This window comes from Brachionichthys hirsutus, unplaced genomic scaffold, assembly GCF_040956055.1.
Source record: "Brachionichthys hirsutus isolate HB-005 unplaced genomic scaffold, CSIRO-AGI_Bhir_v1 contig_909, whole genome shotgun sequence".
NCBI classification, from domain to species: Eukaryota; Metazoa; Chordata; class Actinopteri; order Lophiiformes; family Brachionichthyidae; genus Brachionichthys; species Brachionichthys hirsutus.
Window position 1 is genome coordinate 200002 of NW_027180345.1, and position 22606 is coordinate 222607.

Genomic DNA, 22606 nt, shown 5'->3' on the forward strand with positions numbered 1-22606 from the left:
TATAATTAAACCTCATTAATTTTACCTTTTTAAGATTTGCTTTTTATTGTCATTATGTTTTACCGTTTTTACACTGCAAACACACAATGAAATTCATTTTTTTCCCTGTAATGTTACCTGTAAAAGGCCAAATGACTTTTGTAATAACTTTTACTTGTCATTTATATCAGTTCACACAAATTTTAGAACCCATTGTGGCCCGCGAGTCAAAATGTTTGCCCACCCCTGAGCTAGTACCATTGTAGGCACCTTGTCCAACAGGGCTTTATTAACTAAGTAGTAATTGACTAAAAGGGATGTGAGAGAAGATAAGGGCAGATGAGGTCTTCTCCAGCTGTACCGATCTCTACTTCACGTTTCACCTTTTTCATCCTCAATCAATCTCTCATTGATTCATCAGTCCTGGGAGGTTCTTTATTTCTGAATCACTATTCATGTCTCTGTCATTCTTTAGTCTCTGCCTCTTTATTTCTGTTTCCCAAGCCTGTTCTTATAAAACTAGCACTGAGACAACACTTTCAAAATAGAGTTTAAAAACCTGGAATTTAAGTGGAAAAAAGACAACACAAATATCAGCCAGACATAAAGTGGTTGTCTGATGCTGCAAGTGTGCAGAACCTGTGCTGCTTTAAATATATATATATATATATTTCTCTTCTGAGCTTTGTAGCTTGGGAAGTCAAACTAAAAACTTTTCATTTAGTGTCCAAGGTCCTAAATGTATCCACTTATAAATTCTCAGTGGGCTCGAATAAATCTGTTCCAGCCTTCTTCTTGCACCATAACCTTTTACAGCTTCCCTAAAACAGCACCTGAAGGTTAAAATGTCAGGAATGCTGCCATGCCATGGCTGGCATGTGGCAAAATATAAATTTAAAGAACAGTAGTCAACAGAAGTAATAACAACATGAAGCGTCTGTCTCCCAAAAGAATGACATGGCAATTATGCTCTCAATTGTGGATTATAGATTTGGATATATTTGATCTTCTGGCAGAGAATAGGACTTTCATAGGAGTAAGGGCTGATCCAGGGCTAACAGGGCTGTAGAAAGGAGGGTGTTTGAGCAGAATATCAATGATCGGGGCTGTTAATCTGCATGTGAAGGCTTTGGCTAGTGCTGTGAGCACAAATCCAAGGACATATGCAGAGGCAATCCATTTTATTCAGCGCCATAATGATCACATATTTTATGATGTCACTTTTTGTTTGTGAAAAAACGCCATGGGGACAGCTTAAAAACAAACAGATTTAAAACAGATTTAAATGTCTGAGTGCTTGAGCACTAAATTCATCGCAAAGGCAAGAGGGTACAGTTGGGGTCAGTGACTGTTCAGAGGCGGTCAGAAGAGGTGGCTTAATGCTGCTTTAATTCACTGAAAAACTCCAAGCTTAAAAAATTAAATATGTTTCATCATTTTAAATACCTCATAATAAAGAGTGTGGAAGAAGTTGCCTAAAATCATTTGTGGCTCTAGAAGCAACGGTTTAACTCCTCTTTACCAAGTCTGATAATGCAAAAAATAAAATACAACTAACTCTCAGTGCTGCTTTGGTTTTGGTTATGATTTACCATCCAGATTCCATGCATATTAATGTGAAAGTACAGTGCAAAAGTAGAGATCTCTGGAAAAAAAACGTTGCTGTAAATAACAGTCAAGTCAGATCAAATTTCATCTTCTTCATTTGAGCTTGCCAGACTACTTACAAGAGACGCTGCTATTGGTTGGCACCACCAAAGGATGGATCCGTGGGTTTTTGACAATGTCTTGCCAGTGGATTGTGTCTGCATGACAAAGGAACTTGTTCTGGTCAACATACACACCTCCACTCAGGATCTCTGTGGAAAAGAGAGAGAGAGCACAGAACACAGTTTTAGATGTACACAAAGCTCTCTGAATTAACTGGTTCTGCATGGAGGAAGCTCCCAATATGGAAATCCTGCCTTCCAGGATTTTTTTGCAGTGCCAGCTTTTCCTATAATTTTACTAAATAAAGACCAAAATGTACCAGCACATGCCCTCTTGAGACACAAACATCGTCTGATGCTTCTGTCTTGTGTGCAGTCAAGACAAAACCATGACCAACTGCTATTACAACCTCTGATCTCCTCCCATTTTTTTTTTACCGTAACTTGTCTTCTCGTACTTTCAGCAGACATAATCAATTATATGTCAGAACCCATTGCAACACAAATTCCAAATGACATTTAAGTGCCAGCAAGGGTCAGCAGCGCTGACATGCTTGGAATTTTCCATCTCATCACCTTGATGAAAAAAAACTCCCAAAATATGTATCTCCTCAATCCTCATCATGATAGCCATGGCCTTGTCAAACCAATGACTGTCATTCCATTGACCCGGCCCCGGATAAGCGGAAGAAGATGGATGGATGGATGGATGGATGGATGGATGGAAGGAAGGCAGTGAAAAGTATTGAGAAACCTATGACAGTAAATAAAAAGCAAAGTGCAGCCAAGTAGCAGATTTGCGTTGTTTACAGAGTTTGTGTGTTTTTTTAATCTCTCTACAAACAGATTATTGACACAGGACTAAAACATATGAGACACACAACACACAAAGTCGTCTGCCAGCACCACTCAGAAACACCCAAATACAACATCATCCCACAAAGGTCTGATTAAATGCTATTCCTTGGTTGATGCAGAGTGGTGTTATTACTTGGTACACAAGCCCCCATCCCTCAATCTCAGTTTACCCTCTACCTTTTTGCATTTACAGTGGGAAATGGGAAGATAAATTAATCACATCTCTCACCACAGGACGGATATCGCTCTCAAATTCAAATTACTTGTACAATTGGACACTGCTGGTTAAGTAGGGCAACGGATGAACCAAAAGGCAAAACAAAGCAGTCATTAGGGCAAAAACATCAGTGGGGTATCTGAGCCCTTAGGTAAGCAAGCATTCACATAAGTACTGGCTGGTGTCGGAGTCAACATATCCAAAATGTATTCGTCCACTCCTCAAATGGGCTTTGGAAATGTTCATTAATGTGCAAAATTTACCACAAACAATAAATAAATGAATGTGTGAAGGGATGAATCAATGTAAATTGCATCATTGTGACATAACAACGTTCAAGAAGCTGAATAACAGTTTAATAGGCTCCTTGCTTCCGCTTTGCCCAGGACAGTTACATATTTCCCAATGCATCTGTCACAAAGCTGTGAATAATGAATAAACATATATTGCGGAATACAATAACATGTGAAACACATGCAGGCCTTTCTTTCATTACAAGCAAATGCTTGGCTTGCACATTTGGTGGGTGTGCACTTGATGGCCAGGGGGAGCTCAATGGTTAAATCCTGTAGTTGATATAGTGGGTAGAGATAATGTCTTCATTAGATTGTTCACATATCTCTTGCTTCCCAACAACCTCTCACAACCCAAATTTATCCCAAGAGAAACTCCAAGCTTTGGTTAAAAAAATAATGTGTTTTCAAAATCACCAACCTTCAGTATCAGGCATGACCGTTGGATGAAAACAATCAGAAATTCATGGAGGCAGAACAAATGTATGCGGGCAATTATTTTGATGACAAGAACTTGTAATTATTTTTTCTTTATTGCAGTGTGGGGAAAAGTTTGATTAAGACTGGGAGGCAAATAGCAAAGCAATGATAAGAAAAAAACAAACACATTACATTTGTGCAAGAATAATTAATAAGTGTTGTGTGGATTGTTTAATGAAGAAATATGTAGGACAACAGAGTCACTGTAATTAATCGTTGACGTGTTACGCAGTTGCACGACAGAATTGTGAAATATTCCCAAGACTGCGTATTCTTCTGTATATTCAATAACTACCATTGATACATAAAAGAGAGAATAAACAGCCATTCACAGTTGTATTGTCTGCCAATGGAGGCATATATAAATAAATATGGAAGCAAATATACCATCACGATAAATGAGAGCAAATGCAATCAGCTGGACAGCAGTTACAAAGACAGAAGGGCATCAAGAGACTCCGATAGATGCTCAAAACAGTCAATTGACAGGCATTCATTCACAGACAGGAGTGTTTTGTCTCTTCTCTTGCAATGGGAAACAAGGGATTATTTCCTTTGTCTCCACTGCACTGTGTTATTGACTCCAATATTTCAGCTCAGTGCTGTTATCAGCTCAGAGGAACAGAGGGGAGAAATTCTGTGGGAAGATGAGGAGACATTCTGGGTCAAAGAGGCTAAATGCTTGGGTGTAGACCATCCTTTAAAGCACTGTGTCAGGGGCGGACTACTGCTGTCGCTGGGCTCCACTCGAAATGCATGATAGCAGAAATGACAAATTATAAGGTGAGTGGACATTTCCAGTTGACACAAATAAAGCGGACATCCACATATAGCCTCAAACACATGGTTCAGGTCTGGTATTAATGAGGTACCCACTTTTTATACATGCCGTGGGCACAACTTAAACTATCCATTAGCTTGATCTTGTTACTATCAGTATTAAATTGCACTCTAACATATAAGAGTTATAGAAATATGGTGGGGGAATGTTAACACTACACTGCAGCTGAACATTAGCTGCACTGAAAAACAAGACGTTGTGCAGGTAAAGTTAAGAAACCATAAAGTTAATCCCATCACCGTAAAGCACCATGGAGCCACACAGGTAGCTTTTGATATGCCAGATAATTACATAACATTTACATAACATATTAATCTCACTCATAAAAATAGAAAAGGAAAATAATAGAAAAATGGAAAAAAGATTCACACTAAACATAAATAAATAATGGAGACAATGATAAATTAATCAAGTACACATAAACTAAACGAACCAACGATCAAACACAAGCTTCTCATTGATAACAGAACACATCATATCTTTTGCACACCACAAGATCTTTAAAGCTATATCATTTTTATTTTCTGAAATGGTTGAATTCAATTGCAAGTCTTCTTTGCACCATTGTTTTTAAAATTACTTCTGCGCCGCAGTATGATGAGCAAGTGTCCTTTTTTCCCCTCCTCAAGTACAATATATCAACATACACTCCTGCATGTGTGTTTCCTGGACTAATGAAACATCTAACTTTTTAACATCCGTAAAACTATAAACTGAGGCTCTTTTCTCAATATGCATTGTGTCAACATTGATACCAGTTCTCACGGACATGTTGTCCCTTTGGGCGACCAGATCTCGCCCTGCTCCCTTAAACCCACTAAAAACGACTGTTTTACTGTGATTAAACTATATTAAACTGAATGTGAATAAACATACAAAAAGCTAGAATGAAAATAGCACAGGCATGGGCAAACCCAGGCCCGGGGGCCATATGCGGCCCGTTGGTCTTTTTAATCTGGCCCGCCAAGCTTGTCCAATCATATCATTAAACAAAATTGTATTATAATTAAACCTCATTCATTTGACCTTTTCCCTGTAATGCTACCTGTAAAAGGACAAATACTTTAATGCAATAGCTTTCATGTGTCATTTATATTAGCTCACACAAATACTCCATCCATCTGTTCTTGGTCCGGCCCCCCTGTCAAATTTTAGAACCTATTGTGGCCCGCGAGTCAAAAAGTTTGCCCACCCCTGAAATAGCACATAAACGCCACACTCTCTTACTCACGTTCTAGCATGCACCAAGAAAGAACAAAAGATTTTCGAGTTAAATTAGTGAATCAAACTGCTTGACTACCCTCTCTAGACTGCAACCTCTCATGTACCATTGACACTTGTACTGAAAATCATGTTATACAACCAGCATAACAATTAATAACAAGCATTAACGGACATTTCCGAAATTTTCAATCACCGCTCCTGTTCCCAAACAAGCTCTGTGTCAATCACTGTGCTCCGACTCCCTTGCTGACATGAGGCGTAAGGACAGCCAATCTCTGTCTTTGCTCAACAAATAGGTGATCTCCTTTCCCATCCGTCATCTGCTGCAGCTGCATGGATCCATCTCTTTCCTTCTGTCCTCACTGTTGCCAAGGGAGTGCTTGCAAATCCCTGATGTAAAGCACAAGCGAATCCGTGTGCCTGCATGTGTGTTTGAGTGTGGATTAAATAAAAAAAGATGATGTGTTCCAATGCCTGAGTTTTGTCTTGTGGAATTTTTGTGTGGATGACATGGCAACAAATATAAATATATTGACTGGACTCATTTAAAGAGCAATAACATGTACATATTTGAAGAGTTTCTAACTGCTTTTCGTTCATTCATTCATTAATTTTCCTGCAGGTGAGATCATCATTAATTGTCTCATCTTCAGCCGCTCATCCAGATCCAGATCGTAGATTTACAGCGCCTATCCCAGCAGAGGCCGGGTTCACCCTGGATAAATCGCCAGATTATCGCAGGGAGAAGCTGCTTTTCATTTCATCTTTATAGCAAAAATTTATTTAGCTAACCCTAACCCTAAAAGACTATAACTTCTTAAAATGTTCTATCGTGCAAAATCTACTACGGCATGCATCACAAGCCACATCTCCTCTAAGGTCAATGGATAGAGCACATTCCACTGGAAAGACATGTAATTTTAATGCCCTTAATGCAGTCCCAAAGTGAAGTGAAGTGGTTCCCATTCAAATGTAATTGCACTTTTTATGTGTTTAACTATTGACCTGAAAAGAACAACTGCCTTAATTCAATGACATAAAAGAGCTCTATGAGAAGTTCACGAGAAAGATGGAGGCCTAGGAATTCGCTGTCTCTGAAAACAATGTGGTCAGGAGCTTTTGAATGGGTCACATGCATATATATGTGTTTGGAATCAACTAATCAAGCTAAACTATGCGTCAGTTTAAATCCTCACAGCATCTTAAATTCACCACAACTCATTCAGAAGTGCAGCAGCCAGGTGTCACATTCCCAATCCTTTGACTGAGTCGAGCAAAGAGCATAGCTATTAAAGCGTTGACCACAATGGAACTTTTAAAACTTTAAAATTGATGCACTGTTTTAATAATAAAAAAAACAAAACATTCCCTGAGCAACAAGGACAACTGTTTAGATCTTTGCTCAGTTATAGTAATGAAATGGGGCACTGGCCATGGTCTCATCCCCCAAACAGACGCCTCTACTGCTCCCAGACAATTGCATTCACAGACTCCTGATTAAATTTGGTCCATCCCTCACACAATTGTGTCAAATGAGATTTTATTTTAAAAAATGGCTTGAGATTTAGGGATTATGGAATTAAACCCATGCAAGGCAAAGCATCTGGTTAAAAATGAGAAGGTAGAGAAAAATATATAATGACAGAATTGTGATTGGGGAGGAGGCTCTTTACTTTCAACTTTAACTGTGATAAATCCCTGGCAATCTGATTAATGCATAGGGCGGCGGAGGGAGGGAGGGAGGAGAAAATTATATTAATACCTTGAGAAGACAAGTATGCAAGAAAGAGCAACAAACAAAAGACAAAAAGGTGAGATGAAAAGGAGTATCAGTGGAAAAACATCTCTGTGGTTAAAAAGAGTAAACAAACCTTAAATCGCTGCTGCTGAGGGCCACTTAGCTCATCAAGGCTGATGTGTGTTCAGCCTACCAGTTGAATTAAAATGGACTACTTTCTCTGACATGGGCAAAAGAAAAAAGGAGGGGAGGCAAGGCAAAAAGAAAGGGAAGAAAAGATGGAAAGCCTGAAAGGAGAGAGCGTCTAACCACAAGCATACCAAGTATGTTGGTTTTGCCACATAGTAAGCTGATCTCAGTCAGTACATGACAGGTTTGTTAAGGCAACAGCACATTGAAGCCTTATTTATCCAAGATTAGCATGAGACATTAAATTACTCGGCATAGGCAATGACTTTCAATTCATGGAAACAATGTTTACATGTGGTGTGCATCAGTGCCTGATATGTACATTTAAAGCAAAACTGCAGAGCATTCAGAGAACATGCACCTCTGTGAGGTTAATGACATCGCTGTTACAAGTTGATATTTTGTGGCAAGCAAAATTGACAATTGATGGTCTTTAAAGGCAAACGTTTAAATCCTTGCCATGGCCTGTAGGTAACAAAACATTCTAACAAACTTACAAAATAAAAAAATAAAAAATGCTGCCAGAAGCCAAAAAAAGGAAAGAGTAGCGATACTACAGGCAATGGAGGTCAAACCTGTTTCCACCCTCAACTAGAGACGGAATATGTGCCCTATTTATGTTACCAGAATGGCTTGTGAAATGTCAAATCTCATACTTTTTGTTGAAGCCAAAAAAGTTGAAAACTGACCGACATTCACTCGTTCTTCACATAATAAGTAATGCATTCAGACCCTTCTATGTGAAACAGTCAGAAGGGTCTGAATATTGCCATACATTTTCATTTTATAGCTTCAATATTAGCCTAAACATTAGCCTTATATTCTATTTTATACAGCTACACCAGGAGAGGCAAACAAGGTAAATGCATGAGCTATCTTATAATAATGGCTACCATTCCATTTTTTCATCCATACACTGCTCTGTTCGATGCAGTGCCAAAGTCAGTGAAACATAGATCTGACATTATTGCTGCGCATCAACTGGCCTAAAGAAAGCATGGCCAGATTGAACAAGAGGGGTCCCAGAATCGACCGCAGGGGTACTTCACAGACCATAGCTGAGACACAGCCTCCAATCTGAACAAAATATGTTCCGACCTCAAGGTAGGACCTCAACCATTTGAGAGCCTTTCCAGAGATTCCCACTCATTTTTTTTTATATATATTTTTTTGATGACAGTTATAAATCCTGCATTCAGGGTCTCATAACTTAGTTGATGGAAAGTGACATATTCCTGTGGTTTTTGAGATCTGTGGAGCTGTCAGTAACCTCTTATTGTGTTTGCTCCTTCTGTTTTGTTTCTTGGGTGAGCAGAGCACTAACCATCACTGACATCAAAAACCTGTCTGAAACATTGCCTGGCCTTCAAAATCAAAGTAAGAGCCTCATGTCAAGAACTGTCAGCCACACACTGCTATGGTAAAGCCACACTGACAGACAGTCAGTGATGGAAACACAACATGGCAGTCACAGAATGACTGTTTGTTTTGAATCTGTAATGCTACATGTAAGAAAGAAGTAGGTAAGTAGTAAGTAAGAACAATACAAGTATCACTCAATGAAAAATTTAACTGTCAATCCCTTATTTGTTTGCTTTTATGCATAAGATGTTGTGTCTGTCTAAAGGTAGTGCATTGTGTTAATGTTTCCACAATCAGTGTATGTGTACGTGCTTGGCTGTGAGTTGAGTGTTAGGGTCACAAAAAAAGAACTTATATTCAAAGTAACTAACATTTAAGTGGATTCATTGAAAACAATTCAGAGATTAATGGAGTGGTGCTATTATTTTTTTTCTTTTTACACATGTTGTATTATATTCATTGCAGAAATAATGGTTAATTGAGGCCTGAAAACTAATATTAACACGTATGACAAGGTCATTGAGAAATATTTAATCTTAGCTGAGTAGAGCTTACATAGGTTACATTTGTAAATCTATAAATAAAATATGACCAAAGTAATATATTGTCTACATTCAACATCACAATCAGCCACTGATGTTTACTGGTTTAACACTTTAAGATTAAGATTCACTTTTATTATCATTGAAATGTTACACTTTTTACACTGCAAACACACCAAAATTCCATTTACACCCCAGCAGAAGCGCCCCTTGAAACAACGAAACGCGTGAATAGGGGCCTCAGTTTGGAAGGTCAATTTGTATTAATGCATATGTGGTCATGCTTATGCAAATCGGGGTATTTATTTCATCTGATGAAAGGTGAGAGTCTTCCTCGGCTCATCCTAATGCATTCACCGCTTTGAACTGCGGAGGCATTGCTGAACTGAACGAGCCACAACTTTTACACATCTCATCTCTTTGGACCTGACTCTCTGGACAGTACTCTGTCAGAATATCCTCTCTGTTTCCTCAGTATATTCAGGCTCTCCCGTTCTATGTGCCATCCCTAACTCCCCAGTTCTATATTTAATACCTGAGGAGACAGATCCAGTTGAAATCTTCCAGATCTTCCATATTTCAACTGGACCTCCTGACTTACCTCTCCCCAGCCACGTTACCAGGCCAGCTAGGTCTTCCTCGTGGTCTTCTTCCAGTAGAACATGCACGGAACACCTCCCCAGGGAGGCGTCCATGGGGCCTCCGTAATAGATGTGGAACTACTCCTAGTTCCTCCCTGGTGACTGAGCACCTCACCCTGTCTCTTTCTTTGCTAGCTTTGTTCAAATATAGTTGTGTAAAACATTTAAACTTTTAAAGAAATGTAACTACGTTGTTCTCCTGGCCGAGAAACCCAACATTGTCTCTTACCGCCGCACTATCGCTATCACACAGTGGTATTACACAGCAATCAATTTACACCAACCACCACTAATGGCCCGTTCCGGACTTCAGTTTAACATGTGCCATCCCGTGATCCACATTAGGGGCTCACAAATGTGACAATATGAAAGTCGTCCTTCAGAAAGACGGTCCCTCTTGCACCCTTCGTGGAGCAGTGAAATATTGAGTGTGACGCCAGAGTAATTGCTTGGGAAGTAATCAATTAGACACACAATTGAAGGAGATCTAAGGTCTGTGGGATCCCAGACAATAGGCTTGGCTGAATTCTGCTGGTGTGCACTGAACCAGGCTCGCCTGCCTCCTGTGGCAGAACTGCTCTTTCTTTTCCCCGTCGTTCGACAGTGGATGGAAGCCAAGGATCAGAGGAGGCCACAATTTAATGCCCGTCTCCGAGCAGTTCCTTGTCTGGGGGAAACACACTGGCTCAAATTGTCTCTTTCACCTTGCCCCATCCCGCTGATCAGGATGCATTCAGTGGATGAGAAAACAATCATTGACAAACAGCATGTAAAACTTGCATTATGCTTTTGTGAAAAGAGGAGGACTCAGCTAGTACGTGTTACATACAGTACAGAATTGCACAAATACTTGAGTGCATGAATTTGTAAAAAAAAGGTATCAATGTGGCAAATCAAGACAGCGAGCTGGAATATGATGACAGACACACTGCCAATGAATGAGGGGAAAAAGAGATGGAAGAATGACAGAAAATAGGATAGACAAAGAGAGAGCAGATGGGCCATGACAGAGTGGATAACGTCTTGGCGTAAAATACAGGCTTGTGTGCATGCATGAGACGAGAGCGGATCATTCAGCAGATGGGGCTTCAGATTGGATGCTCCGTTTTGGACAGTGTAGGGTGGATATAAAATGAATCAACAGCACTAAACAAATCTGAAAAAAAAAGGAAAATATATTGGATAGAATGAAGGGATGGGATGGGGTGTGGGCGTACAATTGGTTAAAATTGGAAAGCTCATCTGTGCTGTGCTCCTTATTGAGGCAGTTATTATTTTGCCAGGAAGGCAGGCTGTAATTATAATGTGAAAGTATGCTGCCTGAAAGGAAGAAATACAAACTTGCAAATCTTTCGTTTGCAGCATTCAAAAGTTCACATTCAAAATGGTCCAAATGTAGAGGTACTATTTTGAAGGGACAATCATCGAATGGCACATAAATTAGAACTATTTTGTTCCAACAAAATAAAGAGTCAGATAATTTAACTAAAGTTTTCACACTTAAGCAATGGTTGACTTATCATTTCCTTTCTGCTCCTATTCACTTGTGGACACACACAATCCTCAACATTTTATTCTGTGTGCCTATTATTTCATATTCATGAGGATAACTTTGCTAAGCTTGATTGAAAGGTGCATCAGAGGGAGTCCTATCCCTGCTCAGCCAGCGATCTTCTCCACCCAATCCTGCAGTCCCTTCAAATCCAGAGAGTGCATTCACAGCCAACAGAAAGTGCACCGGAGAAATCAATAAGTGCAATGCCACAATATACTCACAACAAATTGATTTCATCCGAAGGCAATTTCAACCCAAATAGAAAAGAGGGTGGGTTTCAGTGCTGAATGGGTCTTTTACTGTGCCTTTTCTCGATTTGTCCCTTATGGAGTTAATGCGTTTTATCATCTTATACATGTGCTTATGGATTATATTGATTATTTCTCACTTCTACTGGGAGCTGCTGTCAGAGGAACAGCAGCATGGCAGCAGTATCAAACCCTTTTAAAATGAATGATAAGTTCAGTCTAAGACTCAATAAAAACATTGAAGGAATCTGTACTACTTGTCGATCCATCCTGGTGGAACAGACTTCAACCCTGCCTCAGCAGTATACTGGAGAATGATGACACCTTGCAGCAGAACAAACAGGGACACAATTGACTTGTTTTGCTCCAGAGCAAGAGCTTGTTAAACAGTAAGGATCATGTGTGCAAAAATCAAATGTGATACTGCCTTTAAGACAAGTGTCTTCATAGAAAGACACTTGTCTTATGGAGTTGTTATTTTAGATCTTTACAAATTCATATTTTGGGCACGGCTGTGGCCGAGGCGGTTCAAGCACCAGCACAATGTATATTTGAACATGATACTTAACCCCAAGTTTCTCCCCAGGAAACATGAGGCCTGGCTGCTATTCTGAAGGGATGAGTCAAATGCAGAGTAGGATTTCCCCTCTGGGGATCAGTAATGTATCTTTTAAAATAAATTACACCGCACTGCATATACCACAGCCAGACCAAACTAGAGTTGAACTTGACTTGGGTCCTGGGCCGAGTCTTCTTTACCAAGGCCCACGGGAATGGCTGAAATTAATATACTATACTACCAAACTTCCGAATTTGGGAAAAGATAAAAATAAAAATAAGTATTCTAAAAATAATATGCTCTATTCAACTCGCTGGTAGGAATAAGAAATACTTGGATAAAACTTTGAAATAAAGCAGAAATAAGTAGAGCAGATTCAGGCTATGACTGTTGTGCATGAATTCCCCTTTCCTTCATGGCTCTAGGCCACAGATGGCACATCAAAGAAAATCTTTTGTAGAGTCCAGCTCAGGCTCCCTCAGCATTGGGTTGAACTTGGCACCACAAAGAAGAGAGGAAGGGGAAAAAAAAACACTTGTGGTGCTGGACAAATGAAATTCCCTTAGCACAGTGCAACATGCAAGTACGAATGCAACATGGATGATAACGCACAAGCACATAATGTCATTGCACATGCAGTCACTGATGGATGTGTTGTTTCCTTTGACTCTGGGGATCACAGAGAAGGAGCAGTTGAGAAGAACAATGAGAGATGACTGAATTATTTAGAACTTGAAAGCAGCAGGAAAACAAGTTCAGTGCCCTGCTTCCTGACAAACATCAATGTCTTCTTGACATGAACTGCAAGATATTAAAACATCCATCCGTCTCATCTACAGCTGCTTTTCCGCTTTGCAGGTCACGGCAGTTGCTGGAGCATATCCCAGCTTGCTATGAGCAAGAGGCCAGGTACACCTCGGACACGTCGCCAGCACATCGCGTGGCCGTGTTCCTCAATATCTCGGTTGATTATTGGCCGCATAAACATCGGTCAATAATCAACCACATCCATGTAGGGTGGGGACCTCTATCTTCCTACTGAATTTCATCCGACTCAAATCCGGATTGTGGATAGTGTCGCGATACAAATAAATCCAAATTTTCCCATTTACTTATAATAGCTAGGCTTTTTAAAAAAAAATCATATATTGTAATATATACATTAAATTCACTCACCAAAAATCATAATTTCTAAAGGAGTCCGATATGCACTATCATGTAAAATGTCTTCTGGATCTGATCCAGAATGAGTTCTGGAAAAAATATCGAATTTTAACATTGAAAACCCGATTAATAGATTTAAAAAATCAGTTAAAAATGCACATCAACTGATGCATTTTTACATTTCAACCTTTTGATGATGATCCAGATTACCATGTGGACGGTGCAAATCCGATTACAAGGGGAACAAGCTGCTTGGCGGAGGTCTGCACTGTGTGCTTTTCTAGTTTTAATCTACCATATTATCTTTTTGTTTCTTTTCTTGTAAACAAATTTACAGGTATATACAACATGCATTCATGGACAGCATATTGATGCATTATTATAATGCTCCAGATACTTTGTGACAAAACTTCAGAGTACAATACTGTATGCCACCATTCCAGCCTCAATGCAGTGTGAGTTCATACCCCTAGAGAAATGATCAGGAAAAATCATTTCAAAGCCCATTTTACTGACATTCCCCCTCAACGGGGACATGGCTGGCACTTAGTGCTACCTGTAAAAGATAATAAGGGAAGTAATTTACATTATGATTGCACTGGAGTGCACAAAAATAAGAAAATAGCAATGTTTTAATCATTGTACTACACAGAACTGACGAGCCCTTACTGATAACAATTTTACATCATATTAATCAGCAAAACACATTTTTATCACTATTTCAAAACCATCAGACAATTTGTGAGGATGGAATTAACTTCAAAATTAGTAAATAACACCTTTGACCTTCTATTACACACTTATTGTGCTGACTCTCGCCCTGGCATGCTCCACTCAGCCTTGTGCTGGAGAAGCTCTTGTTCTTTTTTTGTGCAAATCAAGAACTTTATGTCTCACTGACCTCAGGGTCAGAACGACTGAAGGAAACCTAGTAGCACAAAGATCCCGTGGGCTACATATTATACACTGGATTTATAGGTTATATTTTACTTTTTTATTTAGTAGGCAAGTTTTATGTAATCACATGTATAGACATCTCTAGCTTCTGACCAAAAAAAATGTAGGTTTGCAAGTTCTTGAGTGTAGACAATCCTTAGCAAAGTAACACAAATACTGATTAATATAGTTAAGACTCGCAGCAGGACTGATCACAGCTGATCTCAGATGCAAGACATTTTAAAAATGATTCATTGCAAGATGGTGATTTGAAACGAGCTAATATCACGACACAAGTATAGCATGTTTCAGGTAAGAGTCTGTATTCAGCTGTAATTAAAATCTTACATGTTGTTGGCCATCGATTTCACTTTCTATTTACACTTGAAAAACGCACTCATTATATTCACAGGAATACACAGAGCTGGGAAATTAGAGCAACCAAAAAATGAATTCAGCCATTCACCTGTGAGGTTTTTCAGACCCAGTTGACGCAGGCCAAAGTTTCCATCACGCCTGTAGTTGAGGAAGATTGCCAGGGAATAGCGGTCCTCGTACAGTTTAGTTCCTCTGATGATCCTCAAGTTCTCCAGAGGCAGATAGTCAAACTGGTTCAAGGCTACCAATACATAGCCAGTGACTTCTCGGATAGACTGTGGGCAGAGATATAGAAAGAAATGGTAATGCATGCCAACATTGCACCACTGTATACAACATGCAACCTGGGGCAGCTTTACGTTTTCCCTCTTTAGGAATGTAGCTTTGATTTCTTTTTAGATATATGTGTACAGTATCTCACGCAACAGCTCTTTCACGTGTTTGAAGTGGTTTTTATTTCCATGTATTTGCAAGATTAAAGCTGAACATTAACGCTGCTACTCAGTAAGTGCAATGAGTGTAATGGCAAGCTACCTACTGTGACATCACATGCATCTACCTTGCTTTCACAAACTGCAAGGGACAATGGAGTAATGATATTCCTTTAATTGCACTTTGTATGTCAGAAACATATCAATTTAAACACGTGTTTTTTTGTGCTTCATATTCAGCTTAAAATTAAAAAAAGGGTACAGCCCACAGTTTTACAATCGGCCTAACTTTAGGCCTTAAAATATGTGAGACATAAATATGTATTGTGTAGTAATTGCCTCTATAATCGAGTACTCAGTGAAAGCAGGTGAGGAACGGAGAATGCAGTGCTGAGGAAAAATAAATGAACATAATGAAAAGGAAGTTAGGAATACATCAGATCATTGACAGCCGCCATCTCCGAGGTCACTTTCCACATCTGCACTCATGTCAGTGAGTTGAGCATCAACATCTGAGCAAGGAGATCTCACTCCTGGGTGTGTAACCTCAATGCAAATCTTGGCACAGGGTTCGGAACTCGCGTCAAGGGTCTGGCCCGGGGTGACTGAACCACAAGGACAGCCGTTGCTTCACACTTTAGATGCCATTTAGGCTGGAGTGCCACAACTATTGAGGTCTGGCAAGGAGCCGCCAAACTGAGGCTGCTGTTGCTTGAATCAAAGTGACAGGCTGTGTCCTCTTTCTCTGATCCACCATCACGGTGGCTGTTATTAGCAGACGGGTGGTCAGAAAAGTGCTTCCACGCCAGCCTGCTGATGCTGATAATCAACAAGTCTGTGTGTGAAGTGTCGTTGCGGCTAATGTGGTAAGCCGAAATAAGTCCTGAAGAAGGGCCTGGCAGTGCAGCCATGGCATCTGACAGCTGTCGGAGAGCATGGCCATCAGCCACCAGTAAGTAGGCCGCAGTCACAGCACTGTCATCGTCACCCTGCTGATTACCATTAATAGAAACAGACGGGCCAGAGTCTGGCGAGTCTCTGTGTATTTATGTGATTGAGTGGTGGGAGATTTCTTTGGTGTGAATGTGCACATGCGTTTACCAGTTCAGAACTAGTTGGTAAAGAGGATGACGTGAGCTGCTTTATCTAGATATAAAATGTTATGGAAGATGGTGTGTCCTTGTTGTGCCATATTTATGCATGTATTTATATGCATATACAGTTGTAATGTTTTGTGTTGTGCCATCAGTGTGGACACACAGCCAGAATAATTTACTCTCTGTTAAGATTTGAATTAGCAAGAGCTGAGGTGTGTTGAGATCAGTAATTCGCCCTGCTGGATGATTGGGCTACTGTTTTATCCTGATACACAATCAAATATACATAGTTCAGTGACATTGACTCGGGGGGGATGTGCCATACATTTTCTTCCTTATCTGCAATCCAAGTACTTTTTCCTGCTAACAAATGGGGATGGTGGTGGAGGTGGGGGGATCTCACACTGTAGCAAAACCAATCAGCTCTGAATCTGAACATAAGCAACAACAGGCAATTATTTCAATGCACAAATTCAATGTTTTACTTTTCATTATTTCTTTAACGATTGTTTATTACCCTACTCGCATGATTTCTGAATTGTTTTTTTTTCTTTTTTCTTCAAGTGAACAAATCAATACTCCCCAAAGTGCAGCACTGCAGAGACAAATAAAACAAGGGGAGAAGGAGATGGCAGGTACACATGCTTTTTCTCCCAACTGTTTGTTTGTTCAATAATGAATGGGATGGGGGGAAAAGGGAAAACAACTTGTAGTGATTACAGGCCCTTGCTGAACTAATGGCCAAACCTTCTCTGTGTGGTCATTTTCATTAAATACAGATCAACAAAACAAGCACTCCCCATCCCAACACCAACTGGCGCAGGCCAAGATTATCTTTAGGGAAGTCGCCACTTGAAATGAAGCGAGCTTTAACATCCGCAACTCCCTTTAAAAATGATCACTAAAATGTGAAACTGACACATTTGTTAAACTAGCAGTCCAAATTACACGAATGAGAAGCATTTGTCAGCTTGGCACATATGCCAATGCAGCAGCACATTTATTTTGTGTGCATGCTTGTGCTAAATATATTCCTGAGTCATTTGCATGACCTGGTCTATATACTTACACTGCAATTAGAGCAGTAAATTAACTGCTAAAGATAACAACATAATACATTGTTGTCCTGAATTTCTCCCAGTAAAAATAGCTTATCGACCATCTTGACACGGGTATGAAGGGCATCTTCATCACACCAGGTTTTAATGCTTTTTTAAATGTATCATCATTTATTATCAAGGTTATTTCTCAAGTCAACAAGGTTATTCCGTATGGCTGCGATGTGCAATGCGAAGTGAGACGTCTGTGTCAATGCATGAGGGATGAATTGTGTTGAAAATCCCCAACTCGCATGGACCTGCGCCCTGCATAAACAACTCACATGTCCCACAAGAGATTGATGCATCAAGAGTCCCAATAACAGTGAACAAAAGAGACAGATTCACTAGATTAACAGATATTTCTCCCTCCTGTCTCCTTCCGAGGCTGGGATGTTTGTGAACGGAAGTGTGGCAGTCAAACAAACCCCTCACTTGAGTCACAGAGACGTGCACCGTTTTCAAATTAAGTCCTTCAGTCCTCAACTTCTCAAAGAAAAGAAGCCAAGTGGGCCAGGAGGGAGGATTTAGGGTAGAGTAGGACAGACGTGAATGCACACAGCAGGAGGAGGTGCTCAGTGAAGTGCATCGGAATTAGTTTACGTACATTTTACGGCGTAATTAAAATCACACCTGTGGCAGTTAAATAAATGGACACTCAGAGAGAGAGAGAGAGAGCAAGGAGACCTGGATGAAGGTGAACTGTTGTGAGGGGTGATGCAGACCTGAAAGGGCAATGACACCATTAGAGAGTTTGGAGAGACTGAACACACGTTAGTATGATTGCCTCTCATTTCTATGCATATTGAGGCATACCGACGTGCTCCGTGGGACTGTGGTCATTGAAGTCTGATACACAGGAGTGCACTTGGAAGGCTTAAGGTCTGCATTGCATCACTAAGTCCTCATCCTCTATTTCCATATCACTTGCCTAAATCCTTTGCCTGAGACCACATCCACATCAGCAAGCAGACACCGAATCCAGATAGTGTCTACAAGTTGAAGTCAGGAAATCTTCTTGAGTTTTTTATTACAGAAAGTAAGTTTCTGTAATAATTAATTCATTGATAAATGACTGTTAACCCTCCATTCTGACTATTCATGGTGCAACAATCCCTCAGTAAGAATATAAGACTTAGTGTCATCATATCAGCATTGATTGGAGGAGTAATTTTTAGTAAAATCCCTCATGTGTCGTTATTTGCTTTGAGGAAGTTCCTGCCTCCAGTCTGGGAAATCACAAACTCTCCTGTAAAACACAACCTCAATAATATGAATATGAGCAACTTCAAACATCTGATTTTGAGCTCTCTCTCTCGCTCCCTCTCTCTCTATCTCTCTGTGTGTGCGCACGTACTCTGATGACCAGTCTTTGAAGAATGAAGAGATAACCTGTTCCTTCTGTTTCTTACATGGCACCTCTCATACTCCCAAATATGCAGGCATGCCTGCTATAAAACAAAACTGTGATGTGAGATTGCATTTTATTGTTGTTGCTGTTGTTGTCATCATATATGGTAACACAGCCAAAAGATTCCAACTAACATGAAAGGTTTAAATCCTCTCTGTTGCTATTCCACGTCCTTCCCTAGTTTCCACTGAGTCAATGCCAGATGTTTTTCCGGAGCACCATTTTGCTCAAGGATGTCCTCGAGGATTCCAATGAAACAATCAAAAGGAACGTTTCCTTTAAATACTAAAGCAATATTGACAAGTTCAGTGAGATGAAACATACATATAGAACTAAGTGACTAGTACAAAAGCATATAACAAACACAAGATGTAACAAAACAATAACGACCTGCCAAATACTTAAATCACAGCGTGTGTGTTTTTTTTTGTATGTGTTTGAGCCTGGGGCTGGCTGTCGCTCAATAATGACACTGCCGAGAATGGGTGACTTTGAGAGGTCTCTGTTTAAAGTGTGCATGTCATTTATGCCAAGGCAATAGTGTTCAGTTGACAACTGAGTGTCATTGTTTGCAACAGTGTGACAGTTGACTTGTCAAGCATGATGACAGGAAGCCCTGTAAGTTGCATGCATCATTGACAGAAACGGTCAAATATGAGCTACATAATATAAGTTCAGAGTGGTGTGAAAAGATAGTTGTGGACAAAACACACAAAATGCCTCATGCATGAGTCTCAAGTATCGAAGTTCGTCATCGGAGGAAAAAGAGCTTGAGAAGTTAATATATAATGTTATGCGTCTAAATCCATCCAGGAGATGGTTCAAAGTAGACAAGTAAAATAATGTGACCGTCAACACTGGTATTCAATGAAAAATCTGTCCAAAGAGAGAGGGTGCTATTTGAGGTATAGCCTTAAAATGTATATTGAATTTAGTAATGCTGTCATGTGTTGTATTTTATTACAACTCCCACAGCTTGATGCAACCTTGCCACTGGAAAAGACACGTGTTGCACAACCTAGAGTGGCTTTCCGTTTCCATTAGGATGGGATGCGTTTTACTCGCTCTGCGTATTCCCTGATGTTGTGTGCTCTCTGCACATTGCTCTGCCCATGTGACGGTTGGGGTGGATTTAATTTGTTCTTTGAATGGTCTTGGTCACTTTTTGTTATTACATTATTTCGTCTTTATTATTATTATTTATTATTAAGTCTTCAACTTCAGTACCAGCAGAACACTTCAAAATCTTGGAATAACACGATTGTCTGGCTGCCAAAACGAATCGAAAGGCTGGATACTGATGCTCTGTATCCAGATGTTTTATTGTGTGTGTGTGATAGATAGGAGAGAAAAAGAGAGAGGGGACAGTCAAGTGGGTCAGAACAATGATTCTTTGGTTCCCTGTGGAGAGAGCAAGACCTTTATCTTTAATTTCAGAGATTTCCTCTGTGGTCGGAATAAGGCCACATTACTTATTTCTCATTTTCTCTTATACTGGTTTTATGGGGCCATCACTTTACTGAGACAAGAGAAGCTGTAATGAGGGCATTATTTTCAAAGCATGCTTGGAAGTAGATTTTTTTTTCATTAAATGCAAACTCTCACACTTTTGTAAATGTACATCCTACTCCATATTTATTTATAGACTATATTGTTTTTTGTTTCCTTGACAAATTTGTGTAGCAGTAGAAGGGCAACGGCTGTTTAAATCATTAGCTATCTGGTTTGGTCTAATTGATCATTTGGGTTTTCAATTCTTACTAAATGTATAGAGATTAGAGATTTAGTTGCGCTTCATCTGCATAATTTGAAGTAAAATTATTTACTTTTTACACAATAGGCAAAGGGTATACATAGAACATTAAAAGCATTACAGAACCCCGCTGTAATGCTCATCCAAACTTTAAAACAGGGACATATTTCAGATCAAACTTATTGTAGATAAACCCTGTAGAAGTTGCAGCTCAGTGTATAAATAAAGGGAGATCCATACATTCCCCAAGTGAAACCTCACCTTAACACAGCACTACTTTTTCTCCTCCTGTCCTCCTAAATTTATTGAGTCAAGAGGCCCATCAACCTTTAACAGATAATAATGCTGTTGGGGCCATTAAGCATGGCCAAGGCTCCCCCACAGCAACACTTAACAGTCCCACTGGGGTAGTAGTAGAGGACTGAAGTCACAGGACTGCAGTGAGACAAGAAAACCTCCCTGCTCCCTGAGGTGACTGACTAGACTTCTACTTCAATCATGCTAAGACCAGCACAACATTCCCAAAGGTTCATTGGTGTGTCACTTGAAAGCAGACAAAGGGAAAAATGATGATGATGATGATGATGAATATATTTATTAGATAGAATGTTAGAGTACAAGTACAGTCACACAGTAGCATGTATTACAGTACAAATAACGTCAAACATCCTGTCTAAGAGGAGCATTTCAAAAAAGCCCTTGCGGGCTTGTTTCCGTTGAAAGTCCTTCGTACATAAATCATCCACAAATAACAATACAAATAAAAATAAAACCAATATTAAATTACGCAATTGATGCAACGTAACATTAGAAAAACAAAAATAAAATGTTATTACACCGCCAGTGCAAACTAACAATTAATCTAAAATAAATTACACCACTGATGCAAAATTACAATAAATAACTTACATAAATTACAATAAATTACTAAAGCAATTAATACGTGCAACATAGGTGGACAAAAAAAAGGAGGGGGGGTTTGATCCGGAGAGAGTCGTGATGACTATCTCCGTTTCTGTCCCCCTAAAAGGTGTATTTTTAGGGCCTTTTTGAAGGAGGCCAAAGAGGTGCATGTTTTGAGGGCGGGAGTCAATCCGTTCCACCCTTGGGTGGCCGTATTGTAGAAAGATGATTTACCCATGTTAGTCCTATAGGAGGGGGTAATCAGGTTGTTGTTTGAGCTCCCTCTAGTGTTGTGGCTGTGGGTGTCACTAAATCTGTGGAGGTGTTCCGTCAGGTATGCAGGGATTGAGGGGACTGAGGGCAGAGCTGCATTGACTATTTTAAATGCCAATCCCATTTTGCGTTGTTTAACCCTGTCTTCTACCCTGAGCCATTTTAGGCTAGCAAAATGTCCAGGAAGAAGGTGGGTTATGGGCCCCAGATTGAGGAGTAGCCGAATCAGTTTGTTTTGGGAGGTTTGGAGCCTGGTTTTCAGGGACATTTTGATGTTTGAATACCAGGAGGTGCTAGCATAGTCAAAGAGGGGCTGAACGAGGGCTCCAGCAAGCGTCCGGAGAGCACTTTTGTTGACAAAAGCAGACATTCTGCCCAAAAATCTTGTTCTCTGATTGACTTTTTTGATCACCTTAGTTGCCATACTATCGCCAGACAGGTATTTGTCAAGAACACAGCCCAAATAGGTAATCTCTTCTCTGCTGGGGATGACTGTATTATCGACTGTGACCTTGAAATCATTAACATTTATCTCACGTAGAGAGTGTTTAGACCCAAAAAGAATCGATTCGGTTTTACCAAGATGTAGTGACAGTTTGTTATCAGTAAGCCAAGTACGGATTCTGGTGAGCTCAGAGCTGAGAGCCTCCTCAACCTGCACTTTGTCCTCTCCCGAAATCAGGAGTGCTGAGTCATCAGCAAACAGGAACAATTTGCAGTTACAGGCA

The 22606-nt window shown here is 39.9% G+C and overlaps 1 protein-coding gene across 1 annotated transcript in view; it reads right to left on the reverse strand.

The window, feature by feature from the left end:
* The window catches only part of LOC137913800 (receptor tyrosine-protein kinase erbB-4-like), a 99645-nt gene that overhangs the window by 65242 nt on the left and 11797 nt on the right, over positions 1-22606 (reverse strand). Inside the window, exons 3-4 of the mRNA XM_068757436.1 lie at positions 15002-15188; positions 1707-1838 (exon numbers count right to left, since the gene is read on the reverse strand). Of these exons, the coding sequence (XP_068613537.1) occupies positions 1707-1838; positions 15002-15188 (319 nt within the window). The remainder of the gene's footprint in view (positions 1-1706; positions 1839-15001; positions 15189-22606) is intronic.